The sequence below is a fragment of the Nansenia antarctica genome (genome assembly GCF_963989245.1).
Source record: "Nansenia antarctica genome assembly, chromosome: 4".
In the NCBI taxonomy this organism is placed as follows: domain Eukaryota; kingdom Metazoa; phylum Chordata; class Actinopteri; order Argentiniformes; family Microstomatidae; genus Nansenia; species Nansenia antarctica.
In genome coordinates, this window is record NC_137689.1 from 31,334,032 (window position 1) to 31,355,501 (window position 21,470).

General features: G+C 43.9%; 1 protein-coding gene across 1 annotated transcript in view; it reads left to right on the top strand.

Moving 5' to 3' along the window:
* The window catches only part of LOC308155969 (integrin alpha-3-like), a gene marked incomplete at both ends in the record, with an annotated part of 89,969 nt that overhangs the window by 31,783 nt on the left and 36,716 nt on the right, over positions 1 to 21,470 (top strand). The window contains 4 exons of the mRNA XM_080529333.1: positions 14,153 to 14,289; positions 14,947 to 15,090; positions 16,838 to 16,935; positions 17,375 to 17,543. Of these exons, the coding sequence (XP_080385459.1) occupies positions 14,153 to 14,289; positions 14,947 to 15,090; positions 16,838 to 16,935; positions 17,375 to 17,543 (548 nt within the window). The remainder of the gene's footprint in view (positions 1 to 14,152; positions 14,290 to 14,946; positions 15,091 to 16,837; positions 16,936 to 17,374; positions 17,544 to 21,470) is intronic.

Sequence of the window (21,470 nt, forward strand, 5' to 3'; positions counted from 1 at the left end):
ATACGTAGCGATGTACATGCCTTTATATACAGTACAAAGCAGCCATTCAGAATATGTGACAGGGATTCAGTGATTGAATTCTGATCATGGTGCAGACAGTGGGGAGAGAATGTGTTAGGGTACCACAGAGAGAGATTGAGTCTAGTTGGGAGGACCTGTAATCTAGCTTTAACTGTAAAAGTGACTATATCCTCATCTACTGCATGGTTCTTAAATATTGAGTGAGAAACAGAATGATCAGTAGTAGGGAGGCAAGCTAGCTTTCCCTGTAGTTTTAAACCAGTCCAGTGTTGTTGCTGTCTTTGGTGCTGTAACCTAACAAGGTACCTCCGTGCATGGTCTGGTGACAAATGATGTTCACACACACACACACACACACACACATGCACAGACAGACACACACACACACACACACACACACACACACATACACATGCACAGACAGACACACACACACACACACACACACACACACACACAGACACACACACACACACTAGAGATGTTTTGTAAGGAGATGACATGAGTGTCTGTATGATGCACTCTACCTCTCTACCTCTCTACCTCTATCTCTCTACCTCTCTACCACTCTACCTCTCTACCTCTCTACCACTCTACCTCTCTACCACTCTACCTCTCTACCTCTCTACCACTCTACCTCTCTACCTCTCTACCTCTCTACCTCTCTACCTCTCTACCTCTCTACCTCTCTCTACCACTCTACCTATCTACCACTCTACCTCTCTACCTATCTACCACTCTACCTCTCTACCACTCTACCTCTCTCTACCACTCTACCACTCTACCTCTCTACCTCTCTACCTCTCTACCTCTCTACCACTCTACCTCTCTACCTCTCTACCTCTCTACCACTCTACCTCTCTACCTCTCTACCACTCTACCTCTCTACCTCTCTACCTCTCTACCTATCTACCACTCTACCTCTCTACCTATCTACCACTCTACCTCTCTACCACTCTACCTCTCTCTACCACTCTACCACTCTACCTCTCTACCTATCTACCACTCTACCTCTCTACCACTCTACCTCTCTCTACCTCTCTACCTCTCTACCTCTCTACCACTCTACCTCTCTACCTCTCTACCACTCTACCTCTCTACCTCTCTACCACTCTACCTCTCTACCTCTCTACCTCTCTACCTCTCTACCTCTCTACCTCTCTACCTCTCTCTACCACTCTACCTATCTACCACTCTACCTCTCTACCTATCTACCACTCTACCTCTCTACCTCTCTCTACCACTCTACCTATCTACCACTCTACCACTCTACCTCTCTACCACTCTACCTCTCTACCTCTCTCTACCTCTCTACCTCTCTACCTCTCTACCTCTCTACCACTCTACCACTCTACCTCTCTACCACTCTACCTCTCTACCTCTCTACCTCTCTATCTCTACCTCTCTACCTCTCTCTACCTCTCTACCTCTCTACCTCTCTACCTCTCTACCTCTCTACCTCTCTATCTCTACCTCTCTACCTCTCTCTACCTCTCTCTACCTCTCTACCTCTCTACCTCTCTACCTCTCTACCACTCTACCTCTCTACCTCTCTACCTCTCTACCTCTCTACCTCTCTACCTCTCTACCTCTCTACCTCTCTCTACCTCTCTACCTCTCTACCTCTCTCTACCTCTCTACCTCTCTACCTCTCTAACTCTCTACCTCTATACCTCTCTACCTCTCTACCTCTCTCTACCTCTCTACCTCTCTACCTCTCTACCTCTCTACCTCTCTACCACTCTACCTCTCTACCTCTCTACCTCTCTACCTCTCTACCTCTCTACCTCTCTACCACTCTACCTCTCTACCACTCTACCTCTCTACCTCTCTACCTCTCTACCTCTCTACCTCTCTACCTCTCTACCTCTCTACCTCTCTCTACCTCTCTACCTCTCTACCTCTCTACCTCTCTATCTCTCTACCTCTCTACCTCTCTACCTCTCTCTACCACTCTATCTCTCTACCTCTCTACCTCTCTCTACCACTCTACCTCTCTACCTCTCTCTACCACTCTACCTCTCTACCTCTCTACCTCTCTCTACCTCTCTACCACTCTACCTCTCTACCTCTCTACCACTCTACCTCTCTACCTCTCTACCTCTCTACCTCTCTACCACTCTACCACTCTACCTCTCTACCTCTCTACCTCTCTACCACTCTACCTCTCTACCTCTCTACCTCTCTACCTCTCTATCTCTCTACCTCTCTACCTCTCTACCTCTCTACCACTCTACCTCTCTATCTCTCTACCTCTCTACCTCTCTACCTCTCTACCACTCTACCTCTCTACCTCTCTACCTCTCTACCTCTCTCTACCACTCTACCACAGCTGGTGTTTCTCCACAGGACACACACACACACACACACGCACAGACATAGACACACACACACAGACACACACACACATACTCACACACACACACACACACACACACACACACACACACACACACACACACATACACACACACACACACACACACACACTCTCTCACACACACACACACACACACACACACACACACACACACTTTTAAGGTTCTTTGTGAGACCACATCTGTATTCTACGGAAGAGTATTAGGGCCACGAACTGAGTTTTTTTTTTTTCTCCCGAAAGGGGGGGGGGGTTATATTCTGAGTTTAAAGTCAGAATTTCTGAGAAAAAAGTCAGAATTTCTGAGATAAAAAGTCAGAATTTCTGAGATTAAAGTCTGAATTTATTAGAAAAAGTCAGTTTAGTGTTTATTGGTATTACTCAGATTTAAATGAGGTAATAGCCTTTGTGCAGGAGGAACTATCAGGAAGTGGCCAAATGCAAGGCTATCGTTGGATGCATCTTCGTGCCATTCGAATGGGATTCGTGGTGCAACAAGATGTGATACGACAGATTATCAAATGTGTCGACTGACGACAGGGCTGGACTGGGACAAAAATTAGGCCCTGGCATTTTTGGCCCAGACAGGCCCACCCCAATCGGTCGGACCACACCCACCAGCACAAAAATACTTGCCTTATATACTCGTCTTATATACTGTGCTGTACAGTCATATGACAAACTGTAGTATTCCCCCAAACCACTACAAAGACGACTACATACAGTAAGCAATGGTACCAGTGCAAGTAGACCAGTGTACTCAGTGATCAGATTCCAGAGCGAATTTACGAACGCAGCCTTGTTGTTCTAGATTTTTTTTTACATTATCAACCTATCATTGCGCTTTAGAGTAAAACAAAGCACGCAACTGTCGCGTCTATCTTTTCATGGCAACTCTACATTGTGATTTACAAGGGATATTAACTAATATTAAGTAATATTATTACTTGGTTACATTTTGCAATTGATCCGCGGTACACATGCGTGCCGAATCGTGGGGGGCGATCCGTTACACCCCTAACAGCTACCTATATTTTCCTTACCGGGTCAACGGTTACAGGCTGACTCGGCCCGCTTCTTCTGTATCCTCTCTATCCTCTGTATCTGTCCCCTGCTCCCGCTCCTCCCTGCCAGCCTCCTCTTCAACCCTAACCCTAACCCTAAACCTCTGTATCTGTCCCCTGCTCCCGCTCCTTCCTGCTAGCCTCCTCTTCAACCTGTTGCTGTTGCTGCTGTGGTAAACTTGAGGGTGCAGCAAACATGTCCCTAATGTTTACACATTTGGCAGCATCTGCCTCGAGTTTCTTTTTGTTTTTCTCCCTAAGTTTTTCCCAGCCTCCCTTCCGTTTTAGTGTGCTTTTGCACTCCATCTCTCTCAGTATCTATCTAGTAACTATCCAGGCTAACTAAATTTATTTTGCCGGCCGGCTCGGCCCAAAACTACCGCGAAACTGAGACGGAGGTCTGGTGCTGCGTGCGTGCGTGACCCCTGACCCCCCCCCCCCCCCTTCTGTCTGTTGATTGGGCCAGCCCAGTGTCTGTATAGAAAATTGGCCAATGGGCCGCTGTCCCTGATTTATGGGCCGTTCAATGGTAGCTTTCGATTTATGGGCCGTTCGATGGTAGCTTTCGGCCGGGCCGGCTGGTAAAAAAAATAATTAAAAAAACGGCCCAAAACTACCGCGGCCCACCGGGCAAATGCCCGGTATGCCAGATGGCCAGTCCAGCCCTGACTGACGATGTAATCAGCCACCTCTCGGAAAACAGAAATACGTGAAATCGGTCTTCAAAGTATTTCTGACCTAAAACTCAGATTTTCGTTTTTTTAGCTAACATTCAACTTTAAGATGTGAAGTACCCACTCGTTATTTTTCCGAACAGTTTTACGTTCATTAAATAAGTGTAATCTAGCAACAAAATAGGCTTGTTTGTCATGCTTGTAGCTCAAATAACACGAGCATCACACTTGGGTGTGATTGGCTGTTGAGCTCAAGGGGGAGGGACACAAAGGGCGCGGTGTTTGTTTTCATTGAGAATGTGTTCTGCTTAGAATGAACACTGCTTAGAATGAACACTGCTTAGAATGAACACTGCTTAGCTCATCAATTGTTCAGTAATGACTGAAGGCACAAAGAAAGTCCCCAAGAAATGAAACTTTACTAGGACAACATACGGATTTCACGGGATCAACATACCACAAGTAAGTAGCCTACAGTCCTGCGTTAGCTAGCGAACATTAGCTTGTATGTTCTGTGTCGTCGTATTGCCATTTAAAGACTTTCTAAAACAATCACATAGCACATTATGCTGTTCTTATAAGTTGTGTTGTTGCTACTATGTACAGTTAGTTAACTGTTTGTCTTTTGTTACTTGGGTTGGGCTAGCCGTGTTAGCTAGCTAGCATTAGCTAGTAAGTTATGTGTGGTATTGCGTAAGACTTTCTAAAACAATCGCATAGCACATTATGCTGTTCTTATAAGTTGTGTTGTTGATACCGTGTACAGCTAGCTAACTGTGTTTAATTTTGTCTGTTTCAGCTTTGATGCTAAGGAACCTGGCGTGGTTATGGCTGAAAACCACTGATGGCCCCGGATCTGGCCAGACAGAAGTATCTTTTTGATCAGAGAATTCTGTTCAGATGAGGCAAAAGACACCACATGCCCACCAGACTCCACAGCACCTCAGAAAACTGTATTACTTATCATTACTTACTTTACTCATTTACTTATTATTGTGATTAGGTACATAATGTTGAAAACATTAGGACACGGGAATTGCACACTACCTGACTACTTGAGAAATACCTGAACACTTTCATTTTCATCTTGTTGAACTTTGCACAGCATGTTACACTATTGATTGCACTTTAATTCTGCTGTAGTGCGACTACCATCACTTATCACTTATCACTTTATTACTTATCATTACTTACTTTACTTATTTACTTGTGATTATTGTGATGATAGTATTGTTGTGATTATGTACCTTGCTGCATAGCTAATGTTGAAGAACCACAGCCAAAGATTTGTATTATTGTGTACTGTAAAATAAATTCTGATTCTGATTCAAGACTTTTTTGTATCATTAAAAGAATAATAGTTACAACAACCATAAAGCCTCCATAATGATAAGCTGGCTAATTAGCTTAGGTAATACCTTGCTAGGTAATAATGTTAGCGATAGCTATCTGACCCAGTGAGTAACACTGACAGATATTGACAGCTGAGTGGTTGGGGGCGGGGTTAACCAGACATTGTTACCGCCCATTACCTGGCTGTGAAGGTGAGAAAAAACAATATCTTTGAAGGGCATTTTCTGTGCTTAGTGATTTCAGGTGTAGCAACTTTCAAATACTCATGTCGTCTTCAATTTGTTTCCGATTTCAATGTATGATGCATCATTTGAAAGCTTACAATCTGTAGTTTAAGCACATGTAAAAACAGAAAAAATATTTTGCCTACAGGTAGCCCTTTTCATTGTCAGTTGTCACAAATTAATTGACCCTCAAGGTGTGGACGGCGACGGACACATCGTCTGCGGCGATGGCAGCACTCTACCTGAGGTCCTAATGCACTCTGGCATATCAGGGCTGCCAAGTTTCACCAAAAGTTTGGAGTGAGATTTTTTAGCGGTGGAGCGACCCAAAACTGTGCACGTTTTGGCAGCGGCGGCCCCTCTCTCCCACCCAATTATTTGTGCTAGTTTCCTGCAATTTTACATGTTGTTCATAATAAACCAGCACAAGAAATGAAAATAATTAAAATTTTATAAAACAAGAAAAAAATTCTGACAATATATCATATTGATGAAATCTTAATAAACAAATACAGTAGCCTACAGACTCTAAAAGAAAAATGGGCCCCATCAACAGGACTCAGCCCCTTGGTCAGCAGCAGAAAGACCCTTGGTCATCATCTTATATACAGTGCATTGCTCATAGACAGGGCTGGACTGGCCATCTGGCATACCGGGCATTTGCCCGGTGGGCCGCGGTAGTTTTGGGCCGAGCCGGCCGGCAGTTTTATTTTTTTATAGAAAATTGACCAATGGGCCGGCTGAAAGCTACCATCGGAACGGCCCATAAATCGAAAGCTACCATCGAACGGCCCATAAATCTGGGACAGCGGCCCATTGGTCAATTTTCTATACAGACACTGGGCTGGCCCAATCAACAGAGAGAGAGAGGGGGGGGGGTTAGGGGTCACGCACGCAGCACCAGACCTCCGTCTCAGTTTCGCGGTAGTTTTGGGCCGAGCCGGCCGGCAAAATAAATTTAGTTAGCCTGGATAGTGGATACTGAGGGAGATGGAGCGCAAAAGCACACTAAAACGGAAGGGAGGCTGGGAAAAACTTAGGGAGAAAAACAAAAAGAAACTCGAGGCAGATGCTGCCAAATGTGTAAACATTAGGGACATGTTTGCTGCAGGGGCTGCTGCACCCTCAAGTTTACCATAGCAGCAACAGGTTGAAGAAGAGGCTAGCAGGGAGGAGCGGGAGCAGGGTACAGATACAGAGGATAGAGAGGATACAGAAGAAGCGGGGCCGAGTCAGCCTGTAACCGTTGACCCGGTAAGGAAAATTTAAGGTAGCTGTGTAGGGGTGTAACGGATCGCTCCCCACGGTTCGGCACGCATGTGTACCGCGGATCAATTGCAAAATGTAACCAAGTAATAATATTACTTAATATTAGTTAATATCCCTTGTAAATCACAATGTAGAGTTGCCATGAAAAGATAGACGACAGTTGCGTGCTTTGTTTTACTCTAAAGCTCAATGATAGGTTGATAATGGAAAAAAAATCCAGAACAACAAGGCTGCGTTCGTAAATTCGCTCTGGAATCTGATCAGCATTCATGGAACGCCTCTTGTCCAATCAAATTACTTGGTCCCTTTATGACGTCGGACCCAGTGTGCTCTCCGGCGCTCTCAGAGCAAATTTACGAACGCATCCCAAGTGTATCATGGCGAGTAGAGTAGTGCTGCTAATGTTGGCGACAGAGAAGAACTCGAAATGCCTCCCTCGTCATTTAAATCCCATGTATGGGAGCACTTTGGCTTCTCTGTCAATTATAACAATGACGGACAAAGTGTGGTCGATAAAAAAGTTACGGTGTTTAAGCGCAACGTGAAAGTCGTACGAGCATGGTCACACATTTGCCGCGACATAACCCTGGTGTGTTGACGGGAGGCACGAAAAAGGCAGCTTGACAACTTCTGATAATGTAGCCAATTTTCATACCATGTTTAAAGTAAGGTTTCACTTTATTATTTAGTTAAAAGTGGCATAAAACATGTTTATTTGTCTGCTTTAAAGAGCCCGGTGATTCACTGCTGCAACCAGGTGCCTCCCCCCTCTCTCCTACTGCATCATTTAAGTTGAATGTGTGTTTCTGTTTAATATGTAGCCTAATGTTTGAGTGTAGAATATGTTATGTATGTATATATATACACACACACATATATATATACCAGTTTTGACATCTTGAATGTTGTTGGGTTTTACACAGTAAAAGTGGTGTTTTTACAGAATTCGAGGAAAAAGCTTTTTATTTTTATTTGTATGTTTTGTGTTGATTCGAAAAATGATCCGATCCGTGACTCAAAAACCGTGACATGATCCGTGAGTTAGGTGATCCGTTACACCCCTAGTAACTGTACAGCTGGGTTTCCGTTAACTGGTAGGTTATTACTACTACTACTAAATGATCACCCTTGTCTCTGTTTCTCTCTCTCTCTCAAAGGTTGCTGTTGCCGTTTGTTTGAAAAATTTAACTGGACTTAACAGTCTTTCTTTTTTATTTAGCAGTGAGTTTACAGTCTATAATGCATTTATTACTAGTACTTAAATATTTGAATTTATTATATATTATTTAATATAATAAAACATTTGAAATTATTCTTTGACTTCTGGTGCTTTTTCTTTGATAATATTTTACTTCTACTATACTTGAGTCAAGTATGGAGATTGTGTACCCCATGGCCACCACCGCCAGTCAAGAGTGAGTGAGTACACTGGTCTACTTGCACTGGTACCATTGCTTACTGCATGTAGTCGTCTTTGTAGTGGTTTGGGGGAATACTACAGTTTGTCATATGACTGTACAGCACAGTATATAAGACGAGTATAGAAGACAAGTCTTTTTGTGCTGGTGGGTGTGGTCCGACCGATTGGGATGGGCCTGTCTGGGCCAAAAATGCCAGGGCCTAATTTTTGTCCCAGTCCAGCCCTGCTCATAGATGGCTATCATGTTATACAGTACATACCAGGGTTTTTCCTGGGTCAGAATGAGGGCTTTGGTGGTTGATCTTGTGCAAGCGCAGCGCGCCCACATTTTTTTTGAGGGACCCCCAATTGTTGTATTTGTATTGTAAATTGTAATTATTATTAATTATTATTATTATTAATGTACCTGGTTATGTTACAGTAGAGCAGTGGTCACCAACCTTTTTAAGCCCAAGATCCCTGACCTCGGCCTTGGTGAAGGCAAGATCTACCTATTGAAGCGTTGAGAGAAAAAGACAGCCAAGATAGTACTTTAAACTTAATGACGTTCATTTGCCTGTATTTTAATTAGAGATGCTCCGATCAGGGTTTTTGGTGCCGATCACCGATCACCGATCACTGGAATCAGTGATCTGCCGATCCGATATCACCGATCACCGATCACAGCGTCGAAAATGGCAATTGAAGCATTCTATTTATTGTGTAGCATTATTTATGTTTTAAATTATTCTTAACACCATTGACATTGTATATTAAGTATTTAAATGAAATTAGGAGATGAGAAAGTATCATGAATTGACGAGCATCTGTTTTATTGAATTCACAACCACCTGTAGCTTACTTCAGGAAAAACAAATAAAATGTGAAAATAAAAATCATAATAAATAAAATGTACACTGTCACATCAAATGTGCAACATTCCACTCGAATGAGAGGAACTAGGGGCTCTTAGAGAACTTGGAGCTTATACTGTAACTGTAGCTTTCCTGAGGAACAATAAACATACCCAAACTAAACTGCAACATAAACAGGCTATAGCCAAATATAAAATACTGTTTCAAGTCAGTCAGTTTCAAGTCATATTTAGGAGGAGATAAGACAGCAAGTCAGCAATAATCAATAAAACAAAACAAAAAAACATTGCACCTAAGGAGATTTCAGACTCAAACCTTACTTCTGATTAAGCAGCATCACTGGCAGATTAGCCTTGAGAAATACAAGCATCTCAGCGTTTTTGGCACTCAGCCTGTTCCTCTTATCATCTAAAATATGTCCTGCTGCTGAAAAGTCGCTCGCTATCTACACTTGTGCAAGGTGCACAGAGGAAGACCTAAAACTCACGCGCTAATAGTTGTTGTTGCTATGGGCCAAGTGACTTCCTGCTCACGGGGTCACATGACGTCGGTGAACACTACCTACACTACGCTCGTGAAGTCGCGCTGGAACTCTGACCAGCACTCGTGGAACGCCTCTCGTCCAATCAAAGCACTCGGTCCCTTTATGACGTCGAGCCCAGTGTGCGCTTCGGCGCTCTCTGAGCGAATCGACGAACGCAGCAAATGCCGTATGATATTCGTGGTATTGAAAGACCTTGCGTGCGTTCCTCCGCAAGGTATTTTCTTTTGAGCAGACATTACAAACGGCATATTTGTTGTCTCTTTCCGACACTGTGTAATATTTCCAGACTGGCGACGCCATTTTGTAAACTGATCGGTCATGTTTGATCGGCCGTTTTGAGAACTCCGATCAAAACCGATCAAGGCCATATCGGCCGATACCGATCGGCGCCGATCAGATCGGAGCATCACTAATTTTAATTAGATGCAATGCATTGGTCCAACATTAAAATTGATGAAAAAAAAAAAAAGAAGACTGTATCAAGCATATCAGGCAGCTGTCTTGCTTTAAGAATTGTACATAACTGAAATTCAATTCAAAGTTTGATTATGTCATTTCATTACAACACAAAAAAATAAAGGCATGGAATGGAGGAATGTATGATAAAATCATTTTGTTCATAGTAACATTAGCCAACGTTAACAAATTGACATTCTTGACATTTTGACACTTGACTGACTTAATTATTATTCTTACTTATTAACATTGACAAACATATTTACAATTAGCATTTTATAAAGTAGAACTGTAATGTGAACTTTCTCAGTCAGTGCTAAGTGCAGTCATCTTATGCAGCATCACTTTTCACATCAAAACAAAAGTAAAACTAATGTGTACTTTCTCATATTATTAACATTGACAAACATATTTACAATTATATCATTTTATAAAGTAGAACTGTAATGTGTACTTGTGTCTCAGTCAGTGCTAAGTGCAGTCATCTTATGCAGCATCACTTTTCACATCGAAACAGTCATGTTACTCACTCAAGTCAGTGTGATGGTTGTGACTGGATACTGTCTACAAGTGCTTTGTAGTTTGGCTCATAGCTACTGACTGCCAGTCTGAGACAGTCTGTGAGGTGTCTGTCAGTAAGGCGGCTCCTGTACTTTGATTTGATTATTTTCATCGGTGAAAATGATATTTCACAGAGATACGTGGATCCAAAGTAGGCACTCACTCTTAGTGCACATGCAGTGAGAAGAGGAAACTTCTCTCTGCTGACAAGTCCCCAAAAGTCACTGTCCCTTGGTGTCCCTTGGTGTGGCGTGACAGTTGGATGTCTGAGGCCATCTTTTTCAGTGTTTCATTTGGAGAAAATATTTCCATCACATCAGTGATGCATTTCTTAATAAACTATCCTTCATTGTATGGCTTTTTAGCACATGCAATGTTCCAGGCCACTTGATAGGACGCAAGTGTCACTGTCTCTGATTGCTTAACCAATATTTGGAACAACTTGGTCTGTGTTTGTGTCTGGCTTTTCAAGCTGTTTAATTTACCATTGCGAAGTTCGGTGTCTTTTGGAAACTCCTGGTCAATGTTAGCATGCGTTGTGCTGAAATGGCGCTGGAGATTGGAAGCTTTGTAATGTGCCAACGATGTTTGGCATATCAGGCAGAATGGCTTTCCATTGCGCTCCACAAAGAAATATTCACTCTCCCACTCGGCTAAAAACTTCCTGTGCTCATCTCCATACTTGCGTTTAGCTGTACATTTCTTCCCTGACATTTTTATTTTGTTGTTGTTATCCGTAATTTGTCAATAAATTAACTGTCAAAAAGCTGTGTTACGTGACAGCTTCTCCTCAGAACGGACAATTAGGGAACAGTGTTGCCTGATTTGGCCGATTCCAGCCCAATCGAGCTACTTATGATCACTCTGGGTGGGTTTTTAGACTCTGGTTGGGCTGAAAAATCAATCCAATCTGGCAACACGATGATCTGGTGACTCGAGATGATCCTTGAAAAAAAAGTATCGGGTTACAGCAGCGTGCAGCAAGAGAGAGGCCGCGTTCGTAAATTCGCTCTGAGAATGTTGGTGCCTCCACGTCTCTTGTCCAATCAAATTACTTGGTTCCATTATGACGTTAAACCCAGTGTGCGCTCCGGCGAATTTACGAACGCGGCCTGTCAGAGAGAGCGCTACACCAACACTTTTAATGAATGGATTGAAGAGCCGCACACAGACAGCCAAAGAGCCGCCGCGGGTTGGCCACCCCTGATCTACAGGGAAAGTCTCAAAGATCTACCAGTCGATCGCGATCGACGGGTTGGTGACCACTACAGTAGAGAAACAAAAAACAGTTACCAAAAAAAACTGAGTATAGCTAAGATTGACAAAAGATTGGCGTGGTGCAACCGAAATTAGTAAACAACTAGTTTGAAACTTGCTAGTAACAACTAGGGGTTTAGTAACTACTGCATGCCTGCATTTATAATGACTTACGCCAAATTGGTGCAACCCAGTCCAGTAGAGTAGGCTACCAGATACAGTACGATGTTGTAATGTATGCACATATTTTGCTACCACGGTTGCCAGACGGAATTGACAATGTCCAGCCCAACCGCGCGTTAACTTGAGTCTGCAATCGAAGCGGCAGGCGAGCGCTGATGGAAGAACCTGTGTTCACGCGAGCTGCAAGAACGTAGCAAGCAGTGGTTGCCAGGTCCAGTGTGACCAAAAGTAGCCCAATCTGGCAACCACTGCTTGCTACGTTCTTGCAGCTCGCGTGAACACAGGAAGATGCCACGAAACTCATGTCCGGTAGCTTTCTTTCAAGGAATTTCAAAAATAAAAGTCCCGTAAAACAATTGTTATTTCTCACCGTGAGAAATAGAGATGCGGCGTGAGAGCGTGAGAACTGGTTGAAATGCGTGAGTCTCACGGCGATTGCGTGAGACTTGGCAGCTATGGGCATATGGACTCTTACGACAAACTGAAGCCGTATGGAATCAATAGGGATCAATGGTTGCATCGATGGCTATAGTCGTTATGTGGTATTGATGGAAGCGTACACTACAAACACGACCCGAAAGTCATAGCTGGATATTATATTCAAAGCATTGTGTTGGAGGATGTCCAGAGAGGCTGCGAACTGATAGGGGCACAGAACATGGGTCAATTAATTTGATAATCTGTCGTATCACATCTTGTTGCACCACGAATCCCATTCGAATGGCACGAAGATGCATCCAACGATAGCCTTGCATTTGGCCACTTCCTGATAGTTCCTCCTGCACAAAGGCTATTACCTCATTTAAATCTGAGTGATTTCTCCTTCTGTAGCCTAAAGACACAGTTCGCGACAACGTCTCTTCAAAGTACGAATACTTGTTATAATAAGGTGATTTTGTGCCAATAGACAAAGAATGTCCTTATTACTAAAGCCAATTCCAAAGTATAACTTGATAAGAGCATTCATGTCATTCATTTTAACCAGTAGGACCAATAAACACTAATACATTCTGACTTTTTATCTCAGAAATTCTGACTTTAATCTTAGAAATTCTGACTTTTTATCTCAGAAATTCTGACTTTTTTCTCAGAAATTCTGACTTTAATCTCAGAAATTCTTACTTTTTATCTCAGAAATTCTGACTTTTTTCTCAGAAATTCTGACTTTAATCTCAGAAATTCTGACTTTAAACTCAGAATATAACCCCCCCCCTTTCGGGAGAAAAAAAGTTGGTGGCCCTAATACTCTTCCGTAGTATTCAGACAACAAGTCCAGAGCGTATTTATGAACATGTGTTTATTATTAAGTTCCGTGTTTTGATGTGCAGCTTAAAGCACAACCCTTCATGCTAGCCACCAGATGCTAACTGCAGATACTCTAATGTTCCTAATAAGGAAACTCTGACAGTTTTCAGCAGCAGTTGTAATAACAATATGAACTAACAGGTACATGTTCACTAGTTCACATTATTTGGGATATTTTCCATTTTAACAGTTTATAAATTCCTGATATGGTTATTTTGCCTGACAGCGACTTCAGACAGTCAGTTCCCATCCCATGATGCACCAGGAGCACTGGCGGACTCAGGGGGGGGGGGCAGGGTGGGCGACCGCTCCTCCTGGTGCTCCCACGGTTGAAAAACGTCTCTCTTAACTGCCCTTTTGAGTGGCGAAAATGAGAGGACGTGCCCTATTGGCTGCCCCTCCGATGGTCTAAACTTGACCATGTGCACTGATGGGGTTGACCCATGTTGTGCAGTAGAAGCCCTTTTTTTCTTTTCGCCCTTCAAACAGCCTGAGTCCGCCCACTGACCAGGAGGATGTAGCGACACACATGCTGAACACAGCGTCCAGAAACCGTCTAACTTTGTCCCTCCTGTGTCTCCGTCCCTCAGCTGTGAGGTTCACCGTGGCGGCCGATCTGACGCGGCACAGCTCACGCCTCCGTTTCCACGACAACGCCAACGCCGTCTACAGAGACTTCCTGTCCATGCCGGCGGCCAGCTGCAGAACGCTGAGGCTGGACCTGGTGGTAAGACCCCTTACCTCTGACCCTGACCTTTAACCCTGACCCTTAATCCTGACCTTTAACCCTGACCTTTAACCCTGACCTTTAACCCTGACCTTTAACCCTGACCCTTAATGCGGACCTTTAACCCTGACCCTGACCTTTAACCCTGACCTTTAACCCTGACCCTGACCTCTGACCCTGACCTTTAACCCTGACCTTAACCCTGACCTTTAACCCTATCTTATCTCATCTATTTAAAACCTTTTTATGAGCCTTTTTTAATTGAAAATGTTTATTGTTTTATCTTTCTTCTTGTTTTTAATCTGTAGCACTTTGAGGTTTCTTTATGTAAAGTGCATAGGGAGCAGGATACAGACATATACCATATATAGAGTATAGCAGCAGGATATAGACACTTGTAACCTGAAGCACACACTCACACTTGTACATCTGTGTGTGTGTGTGTGTGTGTGTGTGTGTGTGTGTGTGTGTGTGTGTGTGTGTGTGTGTGTGTGTGTGTGGGTGGGTGGGTGGGTGGGTGTGCGTGTGCGTGGGTGGGTGGGTGGGTGGGTGGGTGGGTTTGTGTGTGTGTGTGTGTGTGTGTGTGTGTGTGTGTGTGTGTGGGTGGGTGGGTGGGTGTGTGTGTGTGTGTGTGTGTGTGTGTGTGTGTGTGTGCAGAGGCCAGTCAGAGACAAGGTGGAGCCTGTGACTTTCTCTCTCAGCGCCTCTCTGTACGAGCCAGCGCCCCCCCCCACCCACCCCACCCTGCCGGACCCCCCCCCTCTGCTGAGCCCCGCCACGGAGCTGCCCATCAGGACACAGGTACACACACACACACACACACAGGTACACACACACACACACACACACAGGTACACACACACACACACTAATCTAATAATCAGCTAGTCATTCCGAGAGTGAAAACAAAACACGGTGCAGCAGCTTTCAGTCACGCTGCCGCATGCTCCTGGAACAAACTCCCTGAAGAAAACAAACAGGCCCTGAACATGTTTAAATCTGAAGCTAAAACCCTTCGTGTTCTGCAGCAATTGTGATTAAAACACTAACCCCTGTATCTGAGCCTTCTATCCATTAACTATTCTCTCTCTGGACAATCTAGACAATTTGATGGCAGCTACTAGATTGTAAACATAAGTGCAATATTGAAATACAACTGTGAACATTCTAAACCTGCTAACTGCGACACTTTAAATGAATGTGCAACAATACTATGTGCAATATGACAACCCTTGTGTACATAAGGTTCAGATATAGGAAAAAGTTTGGATATTTATAGCATAGCATAGAGTACAGCACCGTGTTTTATTGTATAGTAGTATAGTATAGTAGATAGTGTACATAGCCTTTATTTATGTAAACCAGCTCTTTTCCCTTTTTTATTTCACCCTTGGCCTTCTTGTTTTTAGTCTTTTTTCCAAGCACCAGGGGAGCCCCCCCTCCTAAATTTCGTTGTATGGTACCTGTACTGTATTAATGACAATAAAGACCATTCATTCATTCATTCATTCATTCATTCATCATTCATCATTCATCATTCATTCATTCATTCATTCATCATTCATTCATTCATTCATTCATTAAACGTTTAATCTGTTTAGCAGTTATGAGTTGAGGCTGAAACATGCTGGATGGAGCTGTCAGTAATATAGAATACATGTAATCTGCAAACGCGTCAGTTTACACTTCACAGGATAGCAGTGGAACACAGAGGCAATATCTGGGATCTCACACACCGTATCAGGCTAAACACAGACGCAGTCATAATCAAAACATATCTGAGCTGACGTCTGGAGATATTCATACGTGCAGCCGCTACCTGTGATAATCTGACACCTTAATCCTGCACCCGAGGACACTTATACAAGGTTAATCCTGTATGGTAGAGGACACTTATACAAGGTTAATCCTGTATGGTAGAGGACACTTATACAAGGTTAATCCTGTATGGTAGAGGACACTTATACAAGGTTAATCCTGTATGGTAGAGGACACTTATACAAGGTTAATCCTGTATGGTAGAGGACACTTATACAAGGTTAATCCTGTATGGTAGAGGACACTTATACAAGGTTAATCCTGTATGGTAGAGGACACTTATACAAGGTTAATCCTGTATGGTAGAGGACACTTATACAAGGTTAATCCTGCACCCGAGGACACTTACCGTATACAAGGTTAATCCTGTATGGTAGAGGACACTTATACAAGGTTAATCCTGTATGGTAGAGGACACTTATACAAGGTTAATCCTGTATGGTAGAGGACACTTATACAAGGTTAATCCTGCACCCGAGGACACTTACCGTATACAAGGTTAATCCTGTATGGTAGAGGACACTTATACAAGGTTAATCCTGTATGGTAGAGGACACTTATACAAGGTTAATCCTGTATGGTAGAGGACACTTATACAAGGTTAATCCTGTAATAATCCCTGCCTATCCCCCCCCCCCCCCCCTCCCTGCCTATCCCCCCCCCCTTCCTGCCTTGCTCCCCCCCCCCCCCCCCCCTCCCCGCCCCCTCCCCCCCCCCCCCCCCTCTGCAGGTGCACTTCCAGAAGGCGTGTGGTTCAGACAACAGGTGTCACAGCAACCTGCAGATGACGGCCATGTTCACCAACGAACAGCTGGTCCCTTTCCCCAGGTGTGTGTGTGTGTGTGTGTGTGTGTGTGTGTGTGTGTGCGTGTGTGCGTGTGTGTGTGTGTGAGTGTGTGAGTGTGTGTCAGGGATTGACAGCTTTTTCAGGTACTCAGGTAAGTGAAGTTGTCTTTTCCCCTCTCGACTACGTGTGGAAGGGATGGAACAACAAACCTGATTCTGTGTGCGTGTGTGTGCGTGTGTGTGTGTGTGTGTGCGTGTGTGTGTGTTGTGTGTGTGCGTGTGTGTCTGTGTCTGTGTGTGTGTGTGTGTGTGTGTCTGTGTCTGTGTGTGTGTGTGTGTGTGTCTGTGTCTGTGTCTGTGTCTGTGTCTGTGTGTGTGTGTGTGTGTGTGGGTGTGGGTGTGGGTGTGGGTGTGTGTCTGTGTCTGTGTGTCTGTGTCTGTGTTTGTGTGTGTGTGTGTGTGTGTGTGTGTGTGTGTGCAGTCAGCAGGGTGTCCAGGTGTTCCAGTACAGCGCCAGCGTCAGGCGGCTGCTGCTGGTCGTCATGGTGACCAACCTGCCATTGCCGGGGCGACCGGGGGAGGACGCTCACAACGCTGCCCTGAACATCTCCATCCCCCCCGCCCTGCTCTACTCTGCTGTACGAACACAGGTATGTGTGTGTGTGTGTGTGTGTGGGGGGTGGGGTGTGTGTGTGTGTGTGTGTGTGTGTGTGTGTGTGGGGTGTGTGTGTGTGTGTGTGTGTGTGTGGGGGGGGGGTTGTGTGTGTGTGTGTGTGTGTGTTAGGGCTGCACGATTTGGGGGAAAAAATCGAATTGCGATTATTTGGACAGATATTGCGATTGCGATTAATTTGCGTTTTTTTTTTTTTAAATAGCAAAAAAAAAAATATATATATATATATAAGGAAGTTTTGTAAAGTGTGGCCATATCTCCGGCTAGGAAGGTCGTATCAACGTGCAGTTTGTTTGTACGTCTTCAGGGGACTTAGAGGCTCCCTCCTCTAGCACCCCCACAGCCCGAGCTACGAGTGAAAGAACTAAACTTACATTGGGTTGCTTTAAAGTTGGGTTGCTTTAAAATCAAGCTTCAGATTAAAACATGTGATGGAGCATTACTAACCTGACTCAGGTGGTTTGTTTCACACAACCATCTAGGAAAGCTTAATTGGAAGCTGTTTGGAAAAGGGCAGGTACTTTCAAAAAATACTTGGCAGGTGATTGGATGAATCTATCTATCACCTATTTTCAGAGAGCATTACCACATGATACCATCAAACTATTAACTGCTCTAATTCTAATGCAAGGATGAGAACTTAAAAGATATGAATTGGGACAACATATTTATTTATGGGTTTTTTAAACAGCAACACCATTTTGTTTCTCTCAACAAGTGTATTTTTTTTTAACAATTCCAATATCAAAATAAAATAGGACCTCTCTACAAACAAGGTTATGGCTTGGCTCAGGAGCAGCATCTAAATATTGCACATACTGCAATCAAATTAAATAGTGCGAATAAAAATGATCCAGTAAAAAATAATAGGTCCTTTCTGTAAACATTGAAATAGATAAAACGCAGAACAAATACAATAGTAATTCCCTGTCATCTCTACTTCTCAACACAAATGTTTATCTTTACAGATTTTTGGTCAAGAAAACCAACATGTCAACCTTTGCTGGTTTCAGACATGAACGCTGACAAGTGACCACGTTGCCTCCAGCACTAAACACTCTTTCTGATGGGGAACTTGTGGCTGGTATACACAAGAATTTGCGAGCCAGCATGCTCAGCATCGGAAAGTTAACACAGTGAACCTTCCACCAGGCCAGGGGATCCTCCTCTCCATCGATGGTGGGAGTCATTAGGTAGGTGTTCACCTCAGCTTCTATGGCACCCATCAACTGCGCAGTGGTTGAAGCAGGGGGCACAGCAGTGCTTTTCTTAAAGAAGCTGCCCAATGACCGCTTTGCCTTCTTTGCAGTGGATGGCTCTGCCTCTCCTGCACTCTGAAGCACAGCGTCTGTGGTGCTGGCATGAGCCATCTTCTCCTGCAAAACACAGAGATGAGCGTAGAGATGAGAGCTTTTAAGTTTTTTATCAATGTCATTCTAAGCAATTGGCCATTTTATGTAAACATTTAAAAAATTGCCGATCAATGAAATCAAAATACAATATCATTGCATGTGGCATCTTGTGTTCACTAAACTGCACATAAATACAAGTTACCTTTCGTGCCACCTGTTCCATTTCGATCTTCACTTTTGCTTTGATGTCTGGGACATTCTCTGCACTCATGTATTCTGTCTTGAATCTTGGATCAACGAACGAAGTGATGTCCATAAGCTCCTGTGTGTAGAATCATTAGAGAATAGTTCACTCAGAGAATCTACATTGTATGCCTCCAAGCTTATCAATTCCTTTCATTAATATAGGCATGTTTTTCTAATTGCATTCTCAGAGATAATAAAACAGTTGAAACCATATCAATTCCCATCCCCCTACCTGTGTGGCTGGGTCGCTGTATTTATTCTCCAGGTAGCCAAGGACCATTGACTTTATTTCCTTGGTAAGGGCTGTGTCCTCGTCATTTGCAGCCAGAGTTGATGTTTTCAGGAGATGAAGGACTGGCTTCAGGTACGATACGCTTACATAAGCTTCACCAGAGAGGGCATCTGTGAACTCCTGGAGAGGACGCAGGACGTTGTTGATGGATTCAAGGACATCTATGTCCTGCCAACTGGGGACCAGGTGACGCGTCTTCCTGTCTTCAGAGAGAACCTGACACAAGGCCTTTCTCTGCTCCAACACCCTCCCGACCATTTTCTGCCTTGAGCCCCATCTTGTTGGACACTCTGTGATCAACGAGTGCATCGGCAGATGCAACTCTCGCTGGGCCTCACTCAGTGCAACCTTCTTTTTCCAACTGTGCGAGAAATGGCAAACAATAGACTTACAAAGTCCTATTGCCCGACTTATACGGTCTTTCACGGTCTTCTCTTTCAGAGCATTTTCTGAAAAAGAAAATCATGAATCAAAACATTATTTGTGGAAGGTACAGTATTGCATTTTTCAGATTGAAAATGTAATAACAATAATTCTGAAACTGAGAGGGGTGAGAGAGAGAGGAGAGAAAATTGGGAGGGAAAGAGAGGGAGAGAGAGAATAGCATTTTTACACTTTTAAAATATTTTTTAAATACACTTACCAATGGCAAGATGCAGCCTGTGTCCAAAGCACTGAAGCCTTGTCCATTGATTCAGTTCCACAGCTTTTACAACATTTGATCCGTTATCAGTGGTGATGCACGTCTGATCCTCTTCCTTCAGACCCCAGTTGGACAAGGACTCTCTTAGTCCACGGGCAATATTCTCTCCCGTGTGGTCAGCAGGAAAGTATACCGTTTGCAGGCAATGACTCTTCAACTCAAAGTCGGAATTTATGAAGTGCACGGTGAGACTGAGATAAGGCTCGGTCGTCCTGCTCGACCACAGATCGGTTGTTGTCGCATAGTACTGGACCTTTTTCAGCTCCGTCTCAATTTTCTTCCTACATTCCGCGTACATTTCTGGGATAGCCACATGGCTAAAGTACGTGCGGGAGGGAATCGTATATCTTTTATCAAGCGTTTGGATGAGTTTTTTAAACCCTAAGTTGCTCACAGTGTTAATAGACACCATGTCTTTTGCGAGGTAGTGCGTGATGGAATTTGTTATTTCACGGTGCCTTCGTGAGCCCTTTTCATATGCCGTAACAGCCGCAAACGACTCTGAAACACTAGTTTGTTTAACTTTGTTAGACTGGGCTATGGGACGTTCACTCAACTCTCCCTTTCTGACCGCACACCCGTCATACAGCTGCCTGTGGTACTTTTTCAAGTGCTAATATAGGTTTGTGGTGTTGCCTCTGGATGTAGCGACTGTTCCACGACAGGTCGTGCACAACACCTGTTTTTGTTGCACAGTCGTCCTAAATCCGAAATACTTCCACACAACAGAAGTGCTGCTTTTCTTCGGGACTAAATCGTCCAACGTTGCTTCTGGTTCTGCTGAAGCCATTATCCACCATGAATGTTGCTATTGCTAGCTACCGAAACGTTGGCGTTTCACGTGCGATGTTGTTGGTGTGCGTTCATTGACGTTGACGTTCATTGTTGACGTTCATTGGCGTTGACGTTCATTGACGTTGAATCCGACGCGCTGTATGACGTATCCCATACGGGTAGTGGTGGTCTAGTGGATAGTGAGTTGGACTTGTGATCGGAAGGTTGTGAGTTCAAATCCCGCCTGAAACCACACCACTACTAGTGTGCCCTTGAGTAAGGCACTTAGCCCTCAGTTACTCCAGGGGGAATGTCCCTGTAATTCGTAATTGTAAATCGCTTTGGATTAAAAAAGCGTCTGCTAAATGGCAAAAAAATAAAATAAAAAAAATCGCAGGCAAATCGCAGGCTTTGCGATTAGCTAATCGCGTCATTTCAAATCGCGATTTCGATTTAAAATCGATTAATCGTGCAGCCCTAGTGTGTGTGTGTGTGTGTGTGTGTGTGTGTGTGTGTGTGTGTGTGTGAGAGTACCAG